General features: G+C 42.6%; 1 protein-coding gene across 4 annotated transcripts in view; it reads left to right on the forward strand.

Moving 5' to 3' along the window:
* Window positions 1-21085, forward strand: part of METTL16 (methyltransferase like 16) — an 87225-nt gene that overhangs the window by 17643 nt on the left and 48497 nt on the right. For 3 of the 4 annotated variants that reach the window (XM_033185110.1, XM_033185113.1, XM_033185112.1), the window contains exons 3-5: window positions 9347-9546; window positions 14744-14884; window positions 20780-20895. In XM_033185110.1, the coding sequence (XP_033041001.1) occupies window positions 9347-9546; window positions 14744-14884; window positions 20780-20895 (457 nt within the window). The remainder of the gene's footprint in view (window positions 1-9346; window positions 9547-14743; window positions 14885-20779; window positions 20896-21085) is intronic. The other variant, XM_033185111.1, reaches the window with a different exon arrangement.

A 21085-nucleotide genomic window follows, 5' to 3' on the forward strand; every position in this document is an offset into this window, starting at 1 on the left:
TTTTTCCATGGACCTGTGGTGGGGGAGGGGTGGGTTGGGGATGATTCAAGCACTTTGCATTTATTGTGCATTTATTTCTGTTATTATTACATTGTATTATTTCATTACATGAAATAATTATACAACTCACCATCGTGTAGTATCAGCTTGTTTTCCCGCAGCTTGCTTCCCCTCAGCTGGACAGTCCCATGTGGGGGTGATGGGAGACAGTGACAGATCATCAGGCATTAGATTCTCAAGGAGTACTCAACCTCAATCCCTCGCATGCACAGTTCAGGAGGGTTCATGCTCCTGTGAGAATCTAATGCTGCCACTGATCTGACAGGAGGCGGAGCTCAGGCGGTAATGTGAGCAGTGGGGAATGGCTGTAAATTCAGATGAAGCTTTGCTTGCTACTCACCTCCTGCTGTGCGGCCCAGTTCGTAACAGGCCACAGATCAATATCTGTCCATGGCCCAGGGGTTGGGGACCCCTGTAATAGAGGGGACAGCCCGTTAGCCTGTGAGTTGTATAAGGCTTGCAGTTATTATTTATTGCCCATATTAATGTTGAGAATCAGAGCCATTTCATATGAAAACATGGATCACTGGTTTTGTTTGAAAGTATTAGAGAGCTGGCAAAACTGGGCGGGCAAATTCACACAACATTAACTACTTAGAACAGAGTGGTGGTCACCGGGTGCGGTGGCTCACGCCTGTAATCCTAGCACTTTGGGAGGCTGAGGCGGGCAGAACACCTGAGGCCAGGAGTTCGAGACCAGCCTGGCCAACATGACGAAACCCCGTCTCTACTAAAAATACAAAATTAGCCGGGCATGGTGTTGGTGTTACGTGCCTGTAGTCCCAGCTACTCGGGAGGCTGAGGCAGAAGAATCGCCTGAACCCAGGAGGCGGAGGTTGCAGTGAACCGAGATTGCACCATCGTACTCCAGGCTGGGCGACAAGAACGAAACTTCGTCTCAAAAAAAAAAAAACAAAAAAAGAACAGAGTGGTGGTCATAACCTGTGAAATGGCCATTTGTGGCCTCTGGCATAGTGCTACTAAAAGTGGTTATTGAACTGGCTGCTTAACCACAAGCTATTTGTTACTGTCCACAGAGACAAGGACCTTGTGCCGTATGTTTAGGTTACTTCACATTTCTTTGGTTTCGTTGACTTTTTAGTGTGTTGTTTACATTCTGGCACAAGCTCCTTGTCTTGTCAGAGACTGGCATTTTGAGTAGTACCCATAGCTATTCCTTATAAATATTTTGAAACCCCTGATACTCAGGGGTACTCAGATGCGAGCTTCTTCCTCACATGTAAAACCTGATTTTCATTCCTGTGTCACTGAAGAAAATGGAATTGGCCCATCCTTCTCACACACTTGACTGATTTCACAGGAATAAAATATTCTTGTTAGAAGTAAAACTGAAGTCTCTATAGATTTTATACCTTTTTATTGCTCATCATTTATCTTGTTGATCCTGAGTTTATACTGCTTTTAATTGAGTAAGAAATACAAAGATAGTGCAAATCTTTTTTTTTTTTAATGTGAAAATTGATTGAGGCCATTGCTGTGCTGTTGAGTAAAGCAGAAATGTGTTGGTGGCTGTTGCCCCTGGATTAACCCTCTTTTATTAGCCCCCACAAATGACAGAATTAATACATATTCAATTCTGATATCTAAGAATAAACTTAATACCCCTTTAAATAGACTTAATGTATTTTAATGAGACTTTCAATTGCTAGCATGTATTTATGCAATAAACATCTGCTTCCACTGTCCTATAGAAGCTGTGCTTTAAAACCAATACCCACAGAAATGGAAAGTCAGTCACTTTTTAAAGTTATTATTCTCTTGGCCTCCATCAGCATTTTATATTTTTAACCCATTCTACATAGTTGCTCATTTAATCCTTTTGATCCAAAAATTAAGGTTGTCTGTTGTAAAATAACTCCCGTTTTCCTTTTTATTTGTAGTTGTCTGGGATACTTTTGGTTAAGCTTTTATCTTCAACCTTTGGCTCATTTTGTTTTAGCTGTAGTTTTTGCTTAAAACAGTTTATTATAGTTAGTAGATTTTGACTTTTGTGATCTAATCTGAGAGTGTTACGAGTTTACTATTTATTCACTTCACATTCATTTTATATCATGCTTTGTTCTTGTTGCTTTTTTTTTTTACACTATATAATCTGATTTTCATCTACCTTTCCTTTACTGCCCCTGAATTTATTTGATTATATTATTTATCTTCATTCTTCTAGTGCTAATATTCTTTTTTTTTTTTTTTTTTGAGGCAGGGGCCCACTCTCAGCCAGGCTGGAGTGCAGTGATGGGATCTTGGCTCACTGCAGCCTTGACCTCCTGGGCTCAAGTGATCCTCCTGCCTCCTGAGTATTTGGGGCCACAGGCTCACACAACCGCCATACTCCCACATCCAGCTAATTTTTGTCCTTTTTGTAGAGGCATGCTTTCGCCATGTTGCCCAGGCTGGTCTCAAGCTCCTGAGCTCAAGCAGTCCGCCCACCTCGGCCTCCCCAAGTGCTGGGATTACAGGTGTGAGCCATTGGGCCCAGCCAGTTTATCTTCTTAAATGTGTGCTTCTTTTTTTTTTTTTTTTTTTGAGGCAGAGTCTCGCTCTGTCGCCCAGGCTTGAGTGCAGTGGCCGGATCTCAGCTCACTGCAAGCTCCGCCTCCCGGGTTTACGCCATTCTCCTGCCTCAGCCTCCCGAGTAGCTGGGACTACAGGCGCCCGCCACCTCGCCCGGCTAGTTTTTTGTATTTTTAGTAGAGACGGGGTTTCACCGTGTTAGCCAGGATGGTCTCGATCTCCTGACCTCGTGATCCGCCCGTCTCGGCCTCCCAAAGTGCTGGGATTACAGGCTTGAGCCACCGCGCCCGGCCAAATGTGTGCTTCTATCTCTGCTACTTAGTTTGTCACCTGTAAATGAAGTCTTTTGACCCTTTTGTATAAAAGCTGAGGAACTCCCTCTCCCTTTCCTGTTTCCTGTCCTGAATTTTGATTATGTGTATGTTGCTGTGATTTGTAAACACTGACATTTTATTATGTAGCCACGGTTCACAGGTGTTTTCATCTTAGCTCTCTGGTTCAAATGGCTTAAATGCTCAGTGCTGGTTGTTTTGCTATATACAATGAGTCCTCACTTAGTGTTGCCAGTAGGTTCTCGGAAACTGCGACATTAAGGAAATGATGTGTAGCAGGTCCTCTAATAACGTCATTTCCTTATAAGTGATGAGAAAAAAATTGATTTTGTTATATATGGTTTCGCTTAAAGTCAAAGAACCTATTGTCAATGTTAAGTGAAGACTTACTGTAGTTCCTTAATTTATCTCTATTGATTCAACTTTTTCCATTAGGAATTTCTTCACAAAGAGCTCATGAAAACTCTACTCCTTGAGTTCCTGTACACTCAAAATGTTTATCTGTTGTTATTATAATCAAAGTAAGTTTGGCTGAGTATAAAATTGTGTCACGCTTCTTTTCCTCTAAGAGCTTTGTAGTCAGTGTTCTTTTGTCTTCTACTATTGAATGGTGCTGTGTGGAAATCTAAAGGTAGCCTCCTTTACCCTACTGCGTCCCTAACCCCAAAATCAATTGTTTAACTTGTGTGCCTAGATATCTAAAGGATTTTTTTTTCTTGTAAGCCTTAAAGTCTGGTAATTTTTCTAGGTGTTGGTATTGCTAATTCTGTATCTTTTCCTAGGAACATAGTGAGCCTTCTATTTCTAGAAAGTTATCTTGAATCATATCTTTGAATATTTCTTTATTCTAATCCTTTGGTTCTGTTATTCAGAATCCCTGGTTATATGTAAGGGGATCTTTATTATTGACCTCTCTTATGTTTACTACTTTTTCTTTACTTTTTAAAACTTCTTACTCCTTTACATTTCATTTGTTTATTGAGATATAGTTCACATACTATAAAATTCACTCTTATAACTCAGTGGTTTTTAGTATATTGATACTTGTACAACCATGTCCACTATCTCATTCCTGAATTTTGTTTAATTTTGCCTGGTTTTTTGAGTCTTGCTTGCTTTATCCCTTTCTCCTCTTCTCTGTATTATTGAAGCATATATCAGTTTGTTTCGTAATTAGGGGTATTAACTTTGGTTGCTTCGTTAAGGGGGTATCTGTCAGATTTCTTTATTGTACTGTTATTATTTTATCCTTTCATAATCTGATAATTGATATCATTATCAAGGTAATTAATAATTTCTGGGGAAGTATTTTGTGACTATGTAAATATCCTGTTTTCTTTTTTTTTTCTTGTCAGTGTTTTTTTTTTTTTTTCTGAGACATTGTCTCACTCTTTTGTCCATACGGAAGTGCAATGGCTTGATCTAGGCTCACTGTAACCTCTGCCTTCCAGGTTCAAGCAATTCTCCCAGCTCAGCCTCCTGAGAAGTTGGGACTAAAGGTGCATGTGCCACTATGCTCAGCTAATTTTTGTATTTTTTGATAGAGATGGGATTTCACCATATTGGCCAGGCTGGGCTTGAACTCCTGACCTCAAGTGATCTGTCCGCCTTGGCCTCCCAAAGTGTTGGGATTACAGGTGTGAGCTGCTGTGCCCAGCCCAATATCCTGTTTTTCAACAAACTTTTACTCATTATTTTTAGCATCCATCGATAATTCTTAAGTGAAACAATTATTAGCATAGTGATTGCCACATGTAAATTATCTAACTCTTTCACTGCTTCTACATTTAAGGATGAACTCATAGGTTTTATTCTATGGGCCATAAATCCCTTGTTAGCCTTCTTCATTCGCGTTGACACAGGTTTGGCCAAAGAGAGCGCCATCAAGCTGGGTCTAGTGTACTTTTGGTTTGTTCCTGCCTTCCTTTCAGCATGTCCTGTTTTCTTTTTTTTTTTTTTTTTTTTTTTTTGAGACGGAGTCTTGCTCTGTCGCCCGGGCTGGAGTGCAGTGGCCGGATCTCAGCTCACTGCAAGCTCCGCCTCCCGGGTTTACGCCATTCTCCTGCCTCAGCCTCCGGAGTAGCTGGGACTACAGGCGCCCACCACCTCGCCCGGCTAGATTTTTTTGTATTTTTTTAGTAGAGACGGGGTTTCACCGTGTTAGCCAGGATGGTCTCGATCTCCTGACCTCGTGATCCGCCCGTCTCGGCCTCCCAAAGTGCTGGGATTACAGGCTTGAGCCACCGCGCCCGGCCATGTCCTGTTTTCTAATACGATACAACGTTTTGGGTTTATCTTGTACTTCCCTATCCAGTTCTGGAATAATCATTTATCCAAGGAACTTGGATTCCTTTGTGGAGCACTACTTAGAAACCAAGGTCTGGAGCTCTAGGTGTGCGCATAGCCATGGGAGCGTCGCTGCTTCTAGGCTTTGGCTGTGTCTCTTCAGAGTCCACTGTAGTCATCCTCTTTCTGTCTGCTGTAGATGATACTAAAGTTCCATTCTTCATCCCTTCCATTTTCCTCCCTGTAAGTTAGTACCTGGAAGCATTCTTAGAGGTCACAAGAAATCATTATATTCAGGTATGGAATGCAATTTTTGTGTAGATAACAAATCTATATTCATGAAATCTGATTCTGTCCATCATCCATCTTTTTGCAAGGTCTTTTCCTGTGAAAGGTATGTTTTTTCTTTTCTTTTCTTTTTGAGACAGAGTCTCTCTCTGTTACCCAGGCTGGAGTGAAGTGGCGCAGTCTCAGTTCACAGCAACCTCTGCCTCCTGGGTTCAAGCGATTCTCTTGTCTCGGCCTCTCTAGTAGCTGGGATTACAGACATGTACCACCACACCCGGCTAATTTTGTATTTTTAGTAGAGACGGGGTTCTCCATGGTGGTCAGGCTGGTCTCGATCTCCCGACCTCAGGTGATCTACCTGCTGCAGCTTCCCAAAGTGCTAGGATTACAGGATTGAACCACTGCGCCCGGCCAAGGTGTGTTTTTTCTTTCTGTCTTTCTTTCTTTTTTTTTTTTTTTTTTTAAGACGGAGCCTCGCTCTTTCTCCCAGGCTGGAGTGCAGTGGCGCGATCTGGGCTCACTGCAAGCTCCGCCTCCCGGGTTCACGCCATTCTCCTGCCTCAGCCTCCCGAGTAGCTGGGACTACAGGCGCCCGCCACCTCACCCAGCTAATTTTTTTATATTTTTAGTAGAGATGGAATTTCACCGTGTTAGCCAGGATGGTCTTGATCTCCTGACTTCGTGATCCGCCTGCCTCGGCCTCCCAAAGTGCTGGGATTACGGGGGTGAGCCACTGCGCCCGGCCAAAGGTGTGTTTTTTTCTGAACAGTTTTTTGAAAGAGTAGGTCGTATTACCTAACAACCACTGGCTGTCTATTCTTTAATATGTGTTCAATTGTGTTGCTGTATTCTTGGCACCACATGACAGAAGAATAAAGAAATTTTCTTCACATCAGGCTAGAAGGTAATAGAAATGTTTACTGTTTGTTTATTCTGTTTTCGGTAACCGTTTCAACCGTTCCATGTCTATAATTTGCTTGACAAATAATTAATGACTCCCATTGTACTAGGTCATAGTATTCCTCATAGTCATAAAATGCCAGCAAGAAGGACCCTTAGCCTGTTGAGTCCAATCCCTTACTTTTTTTTTTTTCCTCTGAGATGGAGTCTCACTCTGTCACCCAGGCTGGAGTGCAATGGCATGATCTCAGCTCACTGCAACCTCTGCCTCTCGGACTCAAGCGATTCTCCTGCCTCAGCCTCCTGAGTAGCTGGGATTATAGGCGTCCGCCACCACAACCGACTAATTTTTGTATTTTTTGTGCAGGTTGGGTTTCACCATGTTAGCCAGGCTAGTCTCGAACTCCTGACCTCAGGTGATGCACCCACCTTGGCCGCCCAAATTGGTAGGATTGCAGGCGTGAGCCACCACACCCAGTCAATCCTTTACTTTTATAGGTGGAGAAACTGAGACCTAAGAACTGAATTGACTTACTTAAGTCCGTGGCTAACTGATTGCAGAGCCAAAAGTGGAGTCCAGTGCTCCTAACTTCCATTCTAGAACATTTTTGCTGTGGGTAGTGGAGAGAGATTGGGTTGATGGAACCTGCCTAAAGTTTCCATGGTTGCTAGGTGGAAACAGCACGCTTCCTTCTGTCTTGGCACTCAAGTATCCAGATGGGCATTGAATTTTTCCAATGATTGGTCATTTGATGACCAGGCAGGGGAGCAGAAAAGGAGATGGTCCAGACCAGAAGCTGTTTAAGGATGTGTTGTTGCCTGACCAGACACCTTAAGGCCAGAATTCTAAGTAGTTTCAAAACTCCTCCTCCCTTTCCTAGCCCCATCTACTGACTTTCTGCTTTCTTCAAAATGCTCTGTTGGCCAGGTGCAGTGGTTCACGCCTGTAATCCCAACACTTAGGCTGAGGCGGGAGGATTACATGGGCCTAGGAGTTCAAGACCAGCCAAGGCAACATAATGGGCTGGGCCCTTTTCTCTAAAAAAAAAAAAAAAAAAAAAAAAATGAAGCTGAGTGTGGCGGTATGCACCTACAGTCCCAGCTACTTGGGGGGTTGAGGCAGGAGGGTCACTTGAGCCTGGGAGGTTGGGGCTGCAGTGAGCCGTGATCACACTGCATTCCCGTCTGGGAGACAGTGAGGATCTGTCTCAAAAAAAAACCCCACAAAACCAAAAAAACCCTGCTCTGTTTATAAAAAAGGTCTGTTGGTTTTCTTTTTCAATATCTTCAATTTAGCAGTATTTTGACATCAACATAGTTATATTGGTACAAGTTTCTTAAAAAGTTAAATACAGGCCAGGTGCAGTGGCTGACGCCTGTAATCCCAGCACTTTGGGAGGCCGAGGCGGGTAGATCACGAGATCAGGAGATGGAGACCGTCCTGGCTAACACAGTGAAACTCTGTCTCCACTAAAAATACGAAAAAATTAGCCGGGCGTGATGGCGGGCGCCTGTAGTCCCCGCTCCTTGGGAGCCTGAGGCAGGAGAATGTTGTGAACCCGGGAGGCAGAACTTGCAGTGAGCCAAGATTGCGCCACTGCACTCCAGCTTGGGCAACAGAACGAGACTCCATCTCAAAAAAAAAAAAAAAAAAGTTAAACACAAATATATCTTATGATCCATTCCTGACTGTCTACCCAAGAACGGTGAAAACGTATGTCCACCCGAAGACTCGTATGTAAATAGCAGCATTGTTTGTGATGGTCAACAAGTAGAAACAAACCAGCTGTCCAGGAACTGGGGAATATGGATAAACAAAGCGTAGTTATTCTTACTATGGAATATTATTCACCCATAAAAAGAAGTGAAATACTAACAAGTTATAAAGTGGATGAACCTCACAAACTTGTGTTAAGTGACCAGAAGACCTCATTACGATTTCAGTTCCTTGAAATATCCAGAAAAGGTAAATCTGTAAAGACAGAAAGTACATCAGTGGTTGCCTCAGGCTAAAGTTGGAAATGAAGAAAGACGCAAATGGTCATGAGTTCTCCTTTTTGGGGTGATAGGGGTGTTCTAAAAGTGGGTTTTGGTGATGGTTGCATGACTCTGTTAATATATTAGAAACTATTCAGTTGTACACTTACAGGTGAATTTTATAGCGTGTGAATTATACTTCATAAAGCTTTAAAAAATTACATTTTAAATTTGATGTCTGTAATAGTTGTCATATTTAAGTATCTTATCCTGTCTTCATTATTAAACATTTTTATACTGCTTTCTTTCCACTTTTAAGTAGGATTTTCAAGGAATGCTAATGTCAGATGATGTTAATGGTAACAGTAAAAATAGCTAGCATTTGTAAAGTAGTTACTATGCACCAGACGTTATGCTAAGTACTTCTCAGGTTATCTCACAGTAGCATTGTGATATTGGTATTACTGTCCTCATTTTACAGCAGAGGAAACAGTTTCATAGAGGTAAATGACTTGTCCAAAGTCAGGCCCTACAGATACAGGGCCTCTATTTTGAACTCAGTGGAATTATTAGCATTCTTCACTCCTAGATAGTAGTAAGCGTTTAACTTTGATGTTTGTATACATTTTTCAGTCCTCATCCTACGTGATCTTTTCAGTGGCATTTATTGATCCCTCCTTTCTCTTTTGTAAGGAGACAATGAGACAGGAATTTGAGCTGAGTCATTTAATCTCTGTGCTCTGTATATGGATATGCAGTGTTTTTGGTGGAGGATTGTACTGCTTTTCATATGCCGTGACTGTTAAACACTCATGTATATATGCCACTGGGATGAATGCTCTATGTAACTATTTATGTGTGATCTCTCTAGGAAATTCAGGTGGGCATTTGGTTTTGCCTGTTTGTCATGGAGCTTGTATAGCATAGTGAATCTTATTAATCAGTTTTACTTCTTTTTCTCTATTCCTCAGCCTTAATTTTAAAGACCCGGAAGCAGTCAGAGCTCTGACTTGTACTCTCCTAAGGGAAGATTTTGGACTTTCTATTGATATTCCGTTGGAGAGACTAATTCCCACAGTTCCCTTGAGACTCAACTATATTCACTGGGTAGAAGATTTGATCGGTCACCAGGATTCTGACAAAAGTACTCTCCGAAGAGGAATTGACATAGGTATATAGTTTTAAATTCTTTTTTGGCCAAACATAGGTTTCGTAAGTTTTGCAAGATCAAATTCTTTGTACATTTTTCTACTGGGTATTTGTTGTTGTACGGAAGAAGCTGGCTACAGATACAGGTTGAGCATCCTGAATCCAAAAGTCCGAAATGCTTCCGAATCTGCAACCTTTGAGCACTGATATGCTGCTCAAAGGCAATGTGCATTGGAGCTTTCCAGATTTGGGGGTTAGGGATGTTCAGCCTGTAAATATAATGCAAATATTTCAAAATCTGAAAAAAAAACTGAAATCCAAAACACTTCTAATCCCAAGCATTTTGAATTAGAGATCCTCAACCTGTATTACCGTTCTTATTTACTACACCTGTTACCATTCTTACTTACTACACCTGTTACCATTCTTACTTACTACACCTGTCACCGTTCTTATTTACTACACCTGTTACCGTTCGTTCTTACTACACCTGTTACCATTCTTACTACACCTGTCACCGTTCTTATTTACTACACCTGTTACCATTCTTACTTACTACACCTGTTACCATTCTTACTTACTACACCTGTTACCGTTCTTACTACACCTGTTACCATGCTTACTTACTACACCCGTCACTGTTCTTATTTACTACACCTGTTACCGTTCTTACTTACTACACCTGTCACCGTTCTTAGTTACTACACCTGTTACCGTTCTTACTTACTACACCTGTCACCGTTCTTAGTTACTACACCTGTTACCGTTCTTACTTACTACACCTGTCACCGTTCTTAGTTACTACACCTGTTACCGTTCTTACTTACTACACCTGTCACCGTTCTTAGTTACTACACCTGTCACCGTTCTTATTTACTACACCTGTTACCGTTCTTACTACACCTGTCACCGTTCTTATTTACTACACCTGTTACCGTTCTTACTACACCTGTTACCATGCTTACTTACTACACCTGTCACCGTTCTTATTTACTACACCTGTCACCGTTCTTACTTACTACACCTGTCACCGTTCTTATTTACTACACCTGTTACCGTTCTTACTTACTACACCTGTCACCGTTCTTAGTTACTACACTTGTTACCGTTCTTACTTACTACACCTGTTACTGTTCTTACTTACTACACCTGTTACCGTTCTTACTTACTACACCTGTTACCGTTCTTATTTACTACACCTGGCCTTTTCTCCCACTGATTTCTCTTGAGAAAGGATTGTCAGTCCAAACAGGGAGCAAGAGGTGAAGGGAAGTACAAAATGAAAGTGAGGCTCTTACTTACATAGCTTTTCATTTTTTTTTTAATTAAAAATTTTTTTCTATTTTTTTTATTTTGAAATGGGGTCTCGTGTTGCCCAAGGTTGGTCTTGACTCCTGGGCTCAAGCAATCCACCTGCCTCCGCTTCCCAAAGTGCTGGAATTACAGGCATGAGCCACGACACCTGGCCCTACCTAGCTTTTCAGATAACCACATTGATGTCTGTGTCTGTTGGGCTTTATTTTTACTCTGGTGTCTTCATGTTGTGATTTTTTTTTTTTTTTTTTTGAGGTGGAGTTTTGTTCTTGTTGCCCAGGCTGGAGTGCAATGGCATGATCTCAACTCAGTGCAACCTCCACCTCCCGGGTTCAAGCAATGCTCCTGCCTCAGCCTCCCAAGTAGCTGGGATTACAGGTGCCCTCTACCACACCTGGCTAACTTTTGTACTTTTAGTAGAGATGGGATTTCACCATGTTGGTCAGGTTGTTCTCAAACTCCTGACCTCAGGTGATCTGTCCACCTCGTCCTCTCAAAGTGCTGGGATTATAGGCGTGAGCCACCACGCCTGACCACCGTGCTTGGCCTCTATTTCAAACTCGGTGGAATTATTAGCATTCCTCACTCCTAGATAGTAGTAAGTGTTTAACTTTGATGTTTGCGTACATTTGCAGTCCTCATCCTACATGATCTTTTCAGGGGCATTTATTGATCCCTCCTTTCTCTTTTGTTCGCTCTCCTTCATTTGCTTTCATGACGCCAGACTGTTGGTTTCCTCTTTCGTTTCTGTGCACTGTTCTCCACTTTTCAGGCGTACCTGCCTGTATCTGACCACTAGGTATTGGTATTCCTTGCATAAGGCTCAGCCTTTAGCTCCTTTTTCACTCAGCACCCTACCCTGGCAATTGCATTCACTTCTATGACGATTTCCCACCTCCATACAAATAAATCACTTGTTTATATGTTCCTCCAACTCAGATTACTTTCCTTGACCTCCGATCTCATATATAAGAGAAACTTGGATTTCTGAAAAACATCTCAGACTTGCTGTGTCCAAGACCAAACTCACACTCTGTTTCCCTAATCCTGGTTCTCTTTGTTTCCTGTTGCAGTGAGTCTACCATAGTCCACCCTGTGATCCTTGGTACTTGCTTCTCCACGCTCAGTAAAAAAATGTCTATGTCTGTTTCCTGTTGACTTTCTCTCTTAATACTTCTGAAATCATCTACTTCTCTCCATCTCCACTGCCGTCCTAGCCAAGTCATCATCTCTTACCTTTTTGCATTTCTGCATTTCTCACCTCTTCTGCTTCTCACCTAGTTTTACTTAAAAAGCTTGACAGCCTAGTTGGTACTAATTTGATTTTAATTATGCCCCAAACCCTCTAAAATAGCATTTGGGGATAGAGGAGGTTAATAGATTTTAATTCTTCACAAGGGGCACTACCTAACTGCAATCACATCCATTCTAATTAGGGCTTTATATAAATTCTTCCCCCAGACTCCATCGGTTTGCTCTAATTTTATGATTACGGACTTTCCATTTTTATTTATCATTACAAAGATTATTACCCGTCTAAAAATGTCATTTGGCTTTCTGAGGGAATTTTGTTCTGTCCTATAAAGGACTAGTAAAGAATCTGTTGCATTCTATTAGAGTGCAAGTCTTTGGGTCTTGAGAATTAAGAAACTTTTTTTGGCGCCGACAAATCTTTTACGTATATTTATTACCCTGGAGGTAAGTGTACTTTTTAAATCTTTTAAATGAAATTGAAGTTTGAAGAGAGAGGCAGTTGTGTAAAAGTCAAGGATCTGGTCTGGATTTTTTTCCTACAGAGTAGAAAGTACAACCGAAATGTTCTGATTATGTGTGTGTCTGGCTTACTAGAACGGCTAGCAGGAGCTAAAGAAGTGTGGTTTCTGAGAAGACCTTGAATATCCTTTACCACCCTTTCCCTCACCACCCCGCAGGTATCCAAGGAGGTGCTTGTCCAGTAGCACTGGGGCCAGGATACTCTCGGGCAAACATGGTAGGCAACGCAGCATTCACCATGACCATCAAAGAGCTTCAATGTTGGGGCCGTCACCTTTTAGTAGCCTGTTCTGGATGTGTAATGAGGAAACAGTATGACAAGCCTGGATTTCCTCTGGGTTAGGAGTATCTAGCCTCTGCTTCTCCCTGGCAAATCCTTACAAGGCTAGACCGGAACTGGGATATGGTCAGATGAGAGCAGACCTAGAGTGGCTGGTGGAGACTGACTGCTTTAGGCCTTTGGGAGAAACACTCTTCTCTTGAATATACTCTTTAGGATCTAATTGGCCAAGACAGTCACTATTGTAAAAGAGAGAGAGAGAGAGATTGAGATTTGCTCTGTCACCCAGGCTGAAGTGTAGTGGCAAGGTCTTGGCTCACTGCAACCTCCGCCTCCCAGGTTCGAGTGATTCTCCTGCCTCAGTCTCCTGAGTAGCTAGAATTGCAGGTGCCCACCATCATGCCCAGCTAATTTCTGTAGTTTTAGTAGAGACGGGGTTTCACCATGTTGCAGGCAGGCCTGGAACTCCTGACCTCAGGTGGTCTGCCCGCCTCAGCCTCCTAAAGTGCTGGGACTTCAGGTGTGAGCCACCGTGCCTGGCCTGTAAAAACAATATTCATGGTTAGTATATAGTCCAGTCCAGGGCTCGGGGTTCTACATAATTTAGTACCAAATCCTAGTGGTCAAAGAGTATTTTTTTTGCCTGGAGTGTTTGCCTTTTGAATACCTCCCTTGACACTGTGGTGAGGCGAGCCAGTGACTCTGATGTCTTGGCTCCAAACCAACTATTTTCCCATGTCTCCACATCTAAGAGATGAGTTATCTCTTTAATCTCTTTAGTTTTTTTGTTTGTTTGTTTGTTTTTTCCACTTCTTATTTCTTTCAGCTGACAACTTACAGACATTTGGGTAGTTCGGCAGTTTAATAAACATTTTATACCCTACATATTTTTTCCTGCTTTTGGAGAATGGAATGTACATTGATCCATTTTAAGATATTACAAAGGCATTTTAACAAATAGCATTGTTTTCTTTTCAGACAATTGAGTTTTGTGTGAGATTTAAAATGAAGACTCTTTATAAAGTAAATCAGCTGAGTTTTGAGCATTTTAGGTGAATTAGTCACATATTCCTCGACCTCTGCTTGTGTGTTCTTCATTTTTTATACAACACATGAAAGAGGAGGCCAGCAAGGTTTCGATACTTTAGGAAGTTTGAGGCCGGGCGCGGTGGCTCAAGCCTGTAATCCCAGCACTTTGAGAGGCCGAGACGGGCGGACCACGAGGTCAGGAGATCGAGACCATCCTGGCTAACACGGTGAAACCCCGTCTCTACTGAAAAATACAAAAAAAAAAAAAAAAAAACTAGCCGGGCGAGGTGGCGGGCGCCTGTAGTCCCAGCTACTTGGGAGGCTGAGACAGGAGAATGGCGGGAACCCGGGAGGCAGAGCTTGTAGTGAGCCGAGATCCGGCCACTGCACTCCAGCCTGGGCGACAGAGCAAGACTCCGTCTCAAAAAAAAAAAAAAAAAAAAAGGAAGTTTGAGTCTAATTAGGAGGTAAGACTAACATACATGAATGACTGGGAACCCAGTAGCCATAATATATGTGAAATCAGGTACCAGCTTGTGATTTCTCTACCAAAAAATACAAAAATTACAGAAAATACAAAAATTAGCCAGGCATGGTGGCATGCACCTGTAGTCCCGGGAACTCGGGAGGCTGAGTGGGGAGAATCGCCTGAGCTCAGGAAGTCAAGGCTGCAGTGAACCGTGATCACACCACTGTACTGTAGCCTGGGTGACGGAGTGAGACCCTGTCTGAAAACAGAATTCTGAGAAGAGTGGTGTTTTCATGATGATTCTAACCTTTCCCTCTGGTGTGTGGAATGTGTTTTGAATTTTCATTTCACTAGGTACGGGGGCATCCTGCATCTACCCCTTACTCGGAGCAACCTTGAATGGCTGGTATTTCCTCGCAACAGAAGTGGATGATATGTGTTTCAACTATGCAAAGAAAAATGTGGAACAGAATCACTTATCTGATCTCATAAAAGGTTAGCGCCACAGAATGAATACCTCCACACTGTGTGTCTTCACCTGCCTTTTTAGTTTAACGCATTTCATTACCTTTTTCTTTAATATGCAGACTTCAGCAATGTTAAAAAACCCGGCACTTTGTAATTGGGTTTGCTGTCTTGATACCAGAATTAACTCAGAAAGAAAATAGTAACTACAGTTGATCCTTATTATTTGTGGATTCTTTATTAGTGAATTTGCCTGCTTGCCGAAATTTATTTATTTATCCATTCATTTATTTTAGTAGATTTTCTTGAATAAATGTGTTTTTATTCGTTATAACCCCTTAGAAACATTTCCAGAGACTTTAAGTGGTGGGTTTTTGTTTGTTTGTTGAGTTTATTTTTTAGGGCATTTTTAGGTTCATAGCAAAATGAGGTGGAAGGTTCAGAGATTCCCTGTGTGTCCCTGCCCCACACATGCATAGCCTTCTCCATTATCAGCATCCCCCAGCAGAGTGGGATATTTGTCACAGGTGATGAACCTATGCTGGCACATCATTGTCACCCACCGTTCGTACTTTACATCACGGATTCCTCTTAGTGGTGTACATTTCGTAGTTTTGGACAAATGAAGTGGACATGTGTCTCCCAGTACAGTGTACACACAATCGTTTCACTGCCCTGCCGTCTTCTTTTCCTCAGCTGTCCATCTCTCACTGCCCTCAGCCCCAGGAAACTATGACCTTTTTACTGTCTCCATAGTTATACATTTTCCAGAACGTCACATAATTGGAATCACACAGTAGATAGACTCTTCGGAGTGGCTTCTTCCACTGAGTGACATTTATTTAACTTTCCTAATGTCTTTTTACAGTTTGATAGCTTTTTAAAAAATTCTTTTAATTTATTTTTTTCTGCTGCCTCTCTAATTACAGAAAGCTTATTTATTTTTAGCACATTTCATTTTGATATTCGATTATCTGGGTGTACCAGAGTTTCTCCATTCACCTACTGAAGGACACCTTGATTGTTTCCAGATTTTGACAATTACAAATAAAGTTGTGAGAAACATCTGTGTGCAGCTTTTTCTGTTCATGTTAAGTTTTTGACTCCTTTAGGTAAATACCAAGCAGTATGCTTGCTGGATGATATGGTAATGGTATGTTTAATTTTGTAAGAAACTACCAAACTCCCTTCCAGAGTACCGTTTTGCACTCCCACCAGCAATGGACGAAAGTTCCTGTTGCTCACATCTTTGCCAGCACTGAGTGTTCTCAGTGTTCTGGATTTTGGCCATTCTAATAGGTGTGTAGTGGTATTTCATTATTTTAACGTGCATTTTCCTGATACTGATGTAGAGCATCTTTTCATGTGCTCATTTACCATCTGTGTATCTTTTTTGGTGAGATGTCTGTTCAGTCCTTTTGCCCTTTTTTTTTTTTTGAGACTTAGTTTTGCTCTTGTTCCCCAGGCTGGAGTGCAATGGCGCGATCTCGGCTCACTGCAACCTCTGCCCCCCAGGTTCAAGCGATTCTCCTGCCTCAGCCTCCCAAGTAGCTGGGATTACAGGCACCCTCCACCATGCCCAGCTAATTTTTGTATTTTTAGTAGAGATGGGGTTTCACCATGTTGCTCAGGCTGGTCTCAAACTCCTGTCCTCAAGTGATTCTCTTGTCTGGACCTCCCAGAGTGTTGGAATGATAGACATGAGCCACTGCCCCCAGCCAAGTCCAGCTTATTGATCTTCTTTTAAGGAATTATATACAGTACCGTTGGTATTATATCCAAAAGTGCTGTAATCTCAGCATGCTGGGGGCTGAGGTGGTTAGATCCTTGAGGTCAGGAGTTCGAGACCAGCCTGGCCTACATGACGAAACCCCATCTCTACTAAAAATACAAAAATTAGCCGGCGTTGTGGCGCATGCATGTAATCCCAGTGACTCAGGAGGCTGAGGAGCAAGAATCACTTGAATCTGGGAGGCGGAGGTTGCAGTGAGCCGAGATCGCGACACTGCACCCCAGCCTGGGCAACAGAGCAAGACTCTTGTTACTTTCTAGGAGTTTTATAGTCTTGCATTTTGCATTTAGGTTTGTGATCTGTTTTGAGTTAAATTTTGTGAAGGATATAAGGTCTGTGTCTAGATTCATTTTATGCATGTGGATGTCCAAGTGATGTTCCAGTATCAGTTCTGGAAAAGACTGTATCTGTTCTGTTCTATTGACCTATTCATTCACTAAAAACATGCTGTTTTGATTACAGTAGCTTTGTAGTAAGTCTTAGAATTGGGTAGTGTCCGTCTTTCAACTTGCCTCTTCCCTTTCAATACTGTGCTGGCTATCCTGAGCCTTTTGCCTCTCCAAACAAACGTTAAAATTAGCTGGTTAATAGCTAAAGTGTATGTATGTATGTTCATATGTATGAATTTTAGAGGCAGGGTCTCACTGTCACCCAGGCTGGAGTGTAGTGACTCACTGTAGCTTCAACCTCCTATGTTCAGGTAATCATCCAGCCTCAGCCTTGTGAGTAGCTGAGACTGCCTGTGTGTGCCACCATGCCTGGCTCATTTCTGTGTTTTTTTGTAGCGATGGGGTCTTGTCACGTTGCCCAGGCTGGTCTTGAGCTCCTGGGCTCGAGTGATTTTTCTGGCCTCAGCCTCCCAAAGTGCTGGAGTTACAGGCATGAGCCACTGCACCCAACCAAAAATTTATTTTTAGGCCGGGCGCGGTGGCTCAAGCCTGTAATCCTAGCACTTTGGGAGGCCGAGACGGGCGGATCACAAGGTCAGGAGATCGAGACCACCCTGGCTAATACGGTGAAACCCCGTCTCTACTAAAGAACACAAAAAACTAGCCGGGCGAGGTGGCGGGCGCCTGTAGTCCCAGCTGCTTGGGAGGCGGAGGCAGGAGAATGGCGTAAACCCGGGAGGCGGAGCTTGCAGTGAGCTGAGATCCGGCCACCGCACTCCAGCCTGGGCGACAGAGCCAGACTCCCGTCTCAAAAAAAAAAAAAAAAAAAAAAAAATTTATTTTTAACTTAAAATTGACATTCATGGTACTTTTGTGGTCATTCACAGACATGTGCATAGTGGCATATAATTGGAGTTGCCCAGTGTGCGTGTTCCCAGCTGAGGCTCAGCAAGGCGATGCTCTGCCTTCTTATTCCAGCTTCCGTACTGTGGACCACGCGTCCTTTTCTTGGTCTATTTAATACCACGTTTTGAGTGTTTTTTTATTTTTATTTTGCATTTTTGTGCTTTCTCTTGGTGATTTTGCTGTTTAAAATAGTCCCTAAACATAGTGCTGAAAGGCTGTCTTGTGTTCCTCAGTGCAAAAAGGCTGTGATGTGCCTTACAGAGAAAATACATGTGTTAGATAAGCTTCCTTCAGACACGAGTTATAGTGGTGTTGGCCATGAGTTCAGTGTTAGTGAATCAGCAATGTATATTCGATAAAGTGTCTTTAAACACCATAAAACAAGATTGTGTATCTATCAGTTGATGAAAATGTGATGAGAGACTTGTAGGAACCTAACCCTGTATTTCCCCTGGGAACCAGTGGTTCAGTATTCACTCATTGACTATTTGTGGCTACTTTTTACAACATAACTAGTGCAGATAATGAGAATTGACTATATGTGAAGTAACTTAGTCATCAAGATTTTAAAAGGAAGGAAACCCTACTGTTGATTAAACTATACCATCTTTTTAATTTCAGTACATAGGCAGGGCACGGTGGTTCACACCTGTAATCCCAGCACTTTGGGAGGCCGAAGCAGGTTGCCTGAGATCAGGAGTTTGAGAGCAGCCTGATCAACATGGTGAAACTCCATCTCTACTAAAAATACAAAAATTAGCTGGGCGTGGTGATGGGCACCTGTAGTCCCAGCTACTTGGGAGGCTGAGGCAGGGGAATCGCTTGAACCTGGGAGGCAGAGGTTGCAGTGAGTGGAGATCGCACCACTGCACTTTATTCTGGTCAGAGTGAGACTGTGTCTCAAAAACAAATAATAGGCCGGGCGCGGTGGCTCACGCCTGTAATCCCAGCACTTTGGGAGGCCGAGACGGGTGGATCACGAGGTCAGGAGATCGAGACCATCCTGGCTAACACGGTGAAACCCCGTCTCTACTAAAAAAAAAAAATACAAAAATCTAGCCAGGCGAAGTGGCGGGCGCCTGTTGTCCCAGCTACTCGGGAGGCTGAGGCAGGAGAATGGCATAAACCCGGGAGGCGGAGCTTGCAGTGAGCTGAGATCCGGCCACTGCACTCCAGCCTGGGCGACAGAGCGAGACTCTGTCTCAAAAAAAAAAAAAATAATAATAATAATAATTTCAGTACATAGAACTGTGCAAGAAATAGTCAAATCCCCTTGTGATTACTTACTTTTTATTTTTGTGACCATTCTGTGTATAAAGCAGTGTTAATTTTTTTTTCCATTGAAGAGATTTTATGTCTCTTTATGAAGGAAATAAGACTTTTCTTCATAGTATTGAACATATCTTTGTAAGGGGAGATGTTAATATTATTAGTGCGTTTGTTTTATTTCTCTATTGTTGTGTAGCAAATCTAGGAGCCTATTTACTTTTATTTATTTTTTATTTTTTGAGATGGACTCTTGCTGTGTCACCCAGGCTGGAGTGCAGTGGCACAGTCTTGGCTCACTGCAACCTCTGTCTCCCAGGTTCAAGCGATTCTCCTGCCTGAGCCTCCTGAGTAGCTGGGATTTTAGGTGCCCACCACCACACCCGTCTAATTTTTGTGATTTTTTTTTGTAGAGACAGGGTTTCACCATGTTGGCCAGGTAGGTCTCGAACTCCTGACCTCAAGTGATCCACTTGCCTCGGCTTCCGAAGTGTTGGGATTACAGGCATGAGCCACCTCATTGTTACATTGTTATTGTAATAATATAACAATCCCGGCCCTAGGAGCCTTTAAAAAAAAATTTATTTATTTATTTTTTTATTAGAGACAGGGTCTCACTCTGTCATCCAGGCTGGAGTGCAGTGGCGTGATCATGGCTCAAGCCTCCTGGGCTCAAGCAGTCTCTCACATTAGCCTCCCAGATAGCTAGAATTACAGGCTCATACCACCACGGTCAGATAATTTTTTATTTTTAAAATTTTTGTAGAGATAGGTTCTTGCTATGTTGCCCAGGCTAATCTGGAACTCTTGGTCTCAAGCATTTCTCCCGCCGTGGCCTCCCAAAGCACTGGGATTACAGGCATGAACCATCGCATTTGGCCCTAGCAACTTCAAACAAGACACATTTATCTCATTGTTCTTATGGGTCATACATTCTGGCATAGCTTAGTCGAGTGGTTCCAGTTGAGACACTTTCATGCATTTGCAGTCAAGTTGTTGGCTAGAGCTACAGTATCTGAAGGATTTACGGGTGGTAGAGATTTGCTTCCGAGATGGCTTCCTCGCGGCTCACTCACACGACTCTTGGAAGGAAACCCTAGTTCATAGCCATGTGGATCTCTCCATGAAGCTATTTGAGTGTCCTTAAAATGGAGCCGATACTCTAGGGGAAGGAAATTAAACTCCATCTCCTGAAGGGAGTAACGTCAAAGGGTTTGAGGACATACAGTCACGCATTACTTAACAGCAGGGATATATTCTGAGAAATGCATTGTTAGGTGATTTCATCGTAGTGTGTGCTCATGCACACCTAGGCCTGTGGCTCCTATGCTGTAACCTGAACAGTATGTTACTGTATTGAATACGGAAGGCAGTTTTAACACAATGGTAAGTATTTGTGTATCTAAGCATATCAAACATAGAAAAGGTACAGTAAAAATGTGGTGTTACAATCTTACGGGACCACCGTCATATATGCAGTCCATTGTTACCAAAGCATCATTATGCAGTGCGTGATTATACTTTAAAACCACTGCAACAGTGATTAGCTCACAGTCCTGTTTTTCCTCCTAGTGGTGAAAGTGCCACAGAAGACACTCCTGATGGATGCCCTTAAAGAAGAATCTGAGATAATCTATGACTTTTGCATGTGCAACCCTCCCTTTTTTGCCAATCAATTGGAAGCCAAGGTAAAATGTCTTCTGCTTTAAAATAATTGAATATAGGCTGGGCACAGTGGCTCATGCCTGTAATCCCTGCACTTTGGGAGGCCAAGGTGGGCAGATCATGAAGTCAGGAGTTTGAGACCAGCCTGGCCAACGTGGTGAAACCCCTTCTCTACTAAAGATACAAAAAATTAGGCGTCGTGGCCCACACCTC

This window comes from Trachypithecus francoisi, unplaced genomic scaffold (assembly GCF_009764315.1).
Source record: "Trachypithecus francoisi isolate TF-2019V2 unplaced genomic scaffold, Tfra_2.0 Lachesis_group20, whole genome shotgun sequence".
NCBI lineage: Eukaryota > Metazoa > Chordata > Mammalia > Primates > Cercopithecidae > Trachypithecus > Trachypithecus francoisi.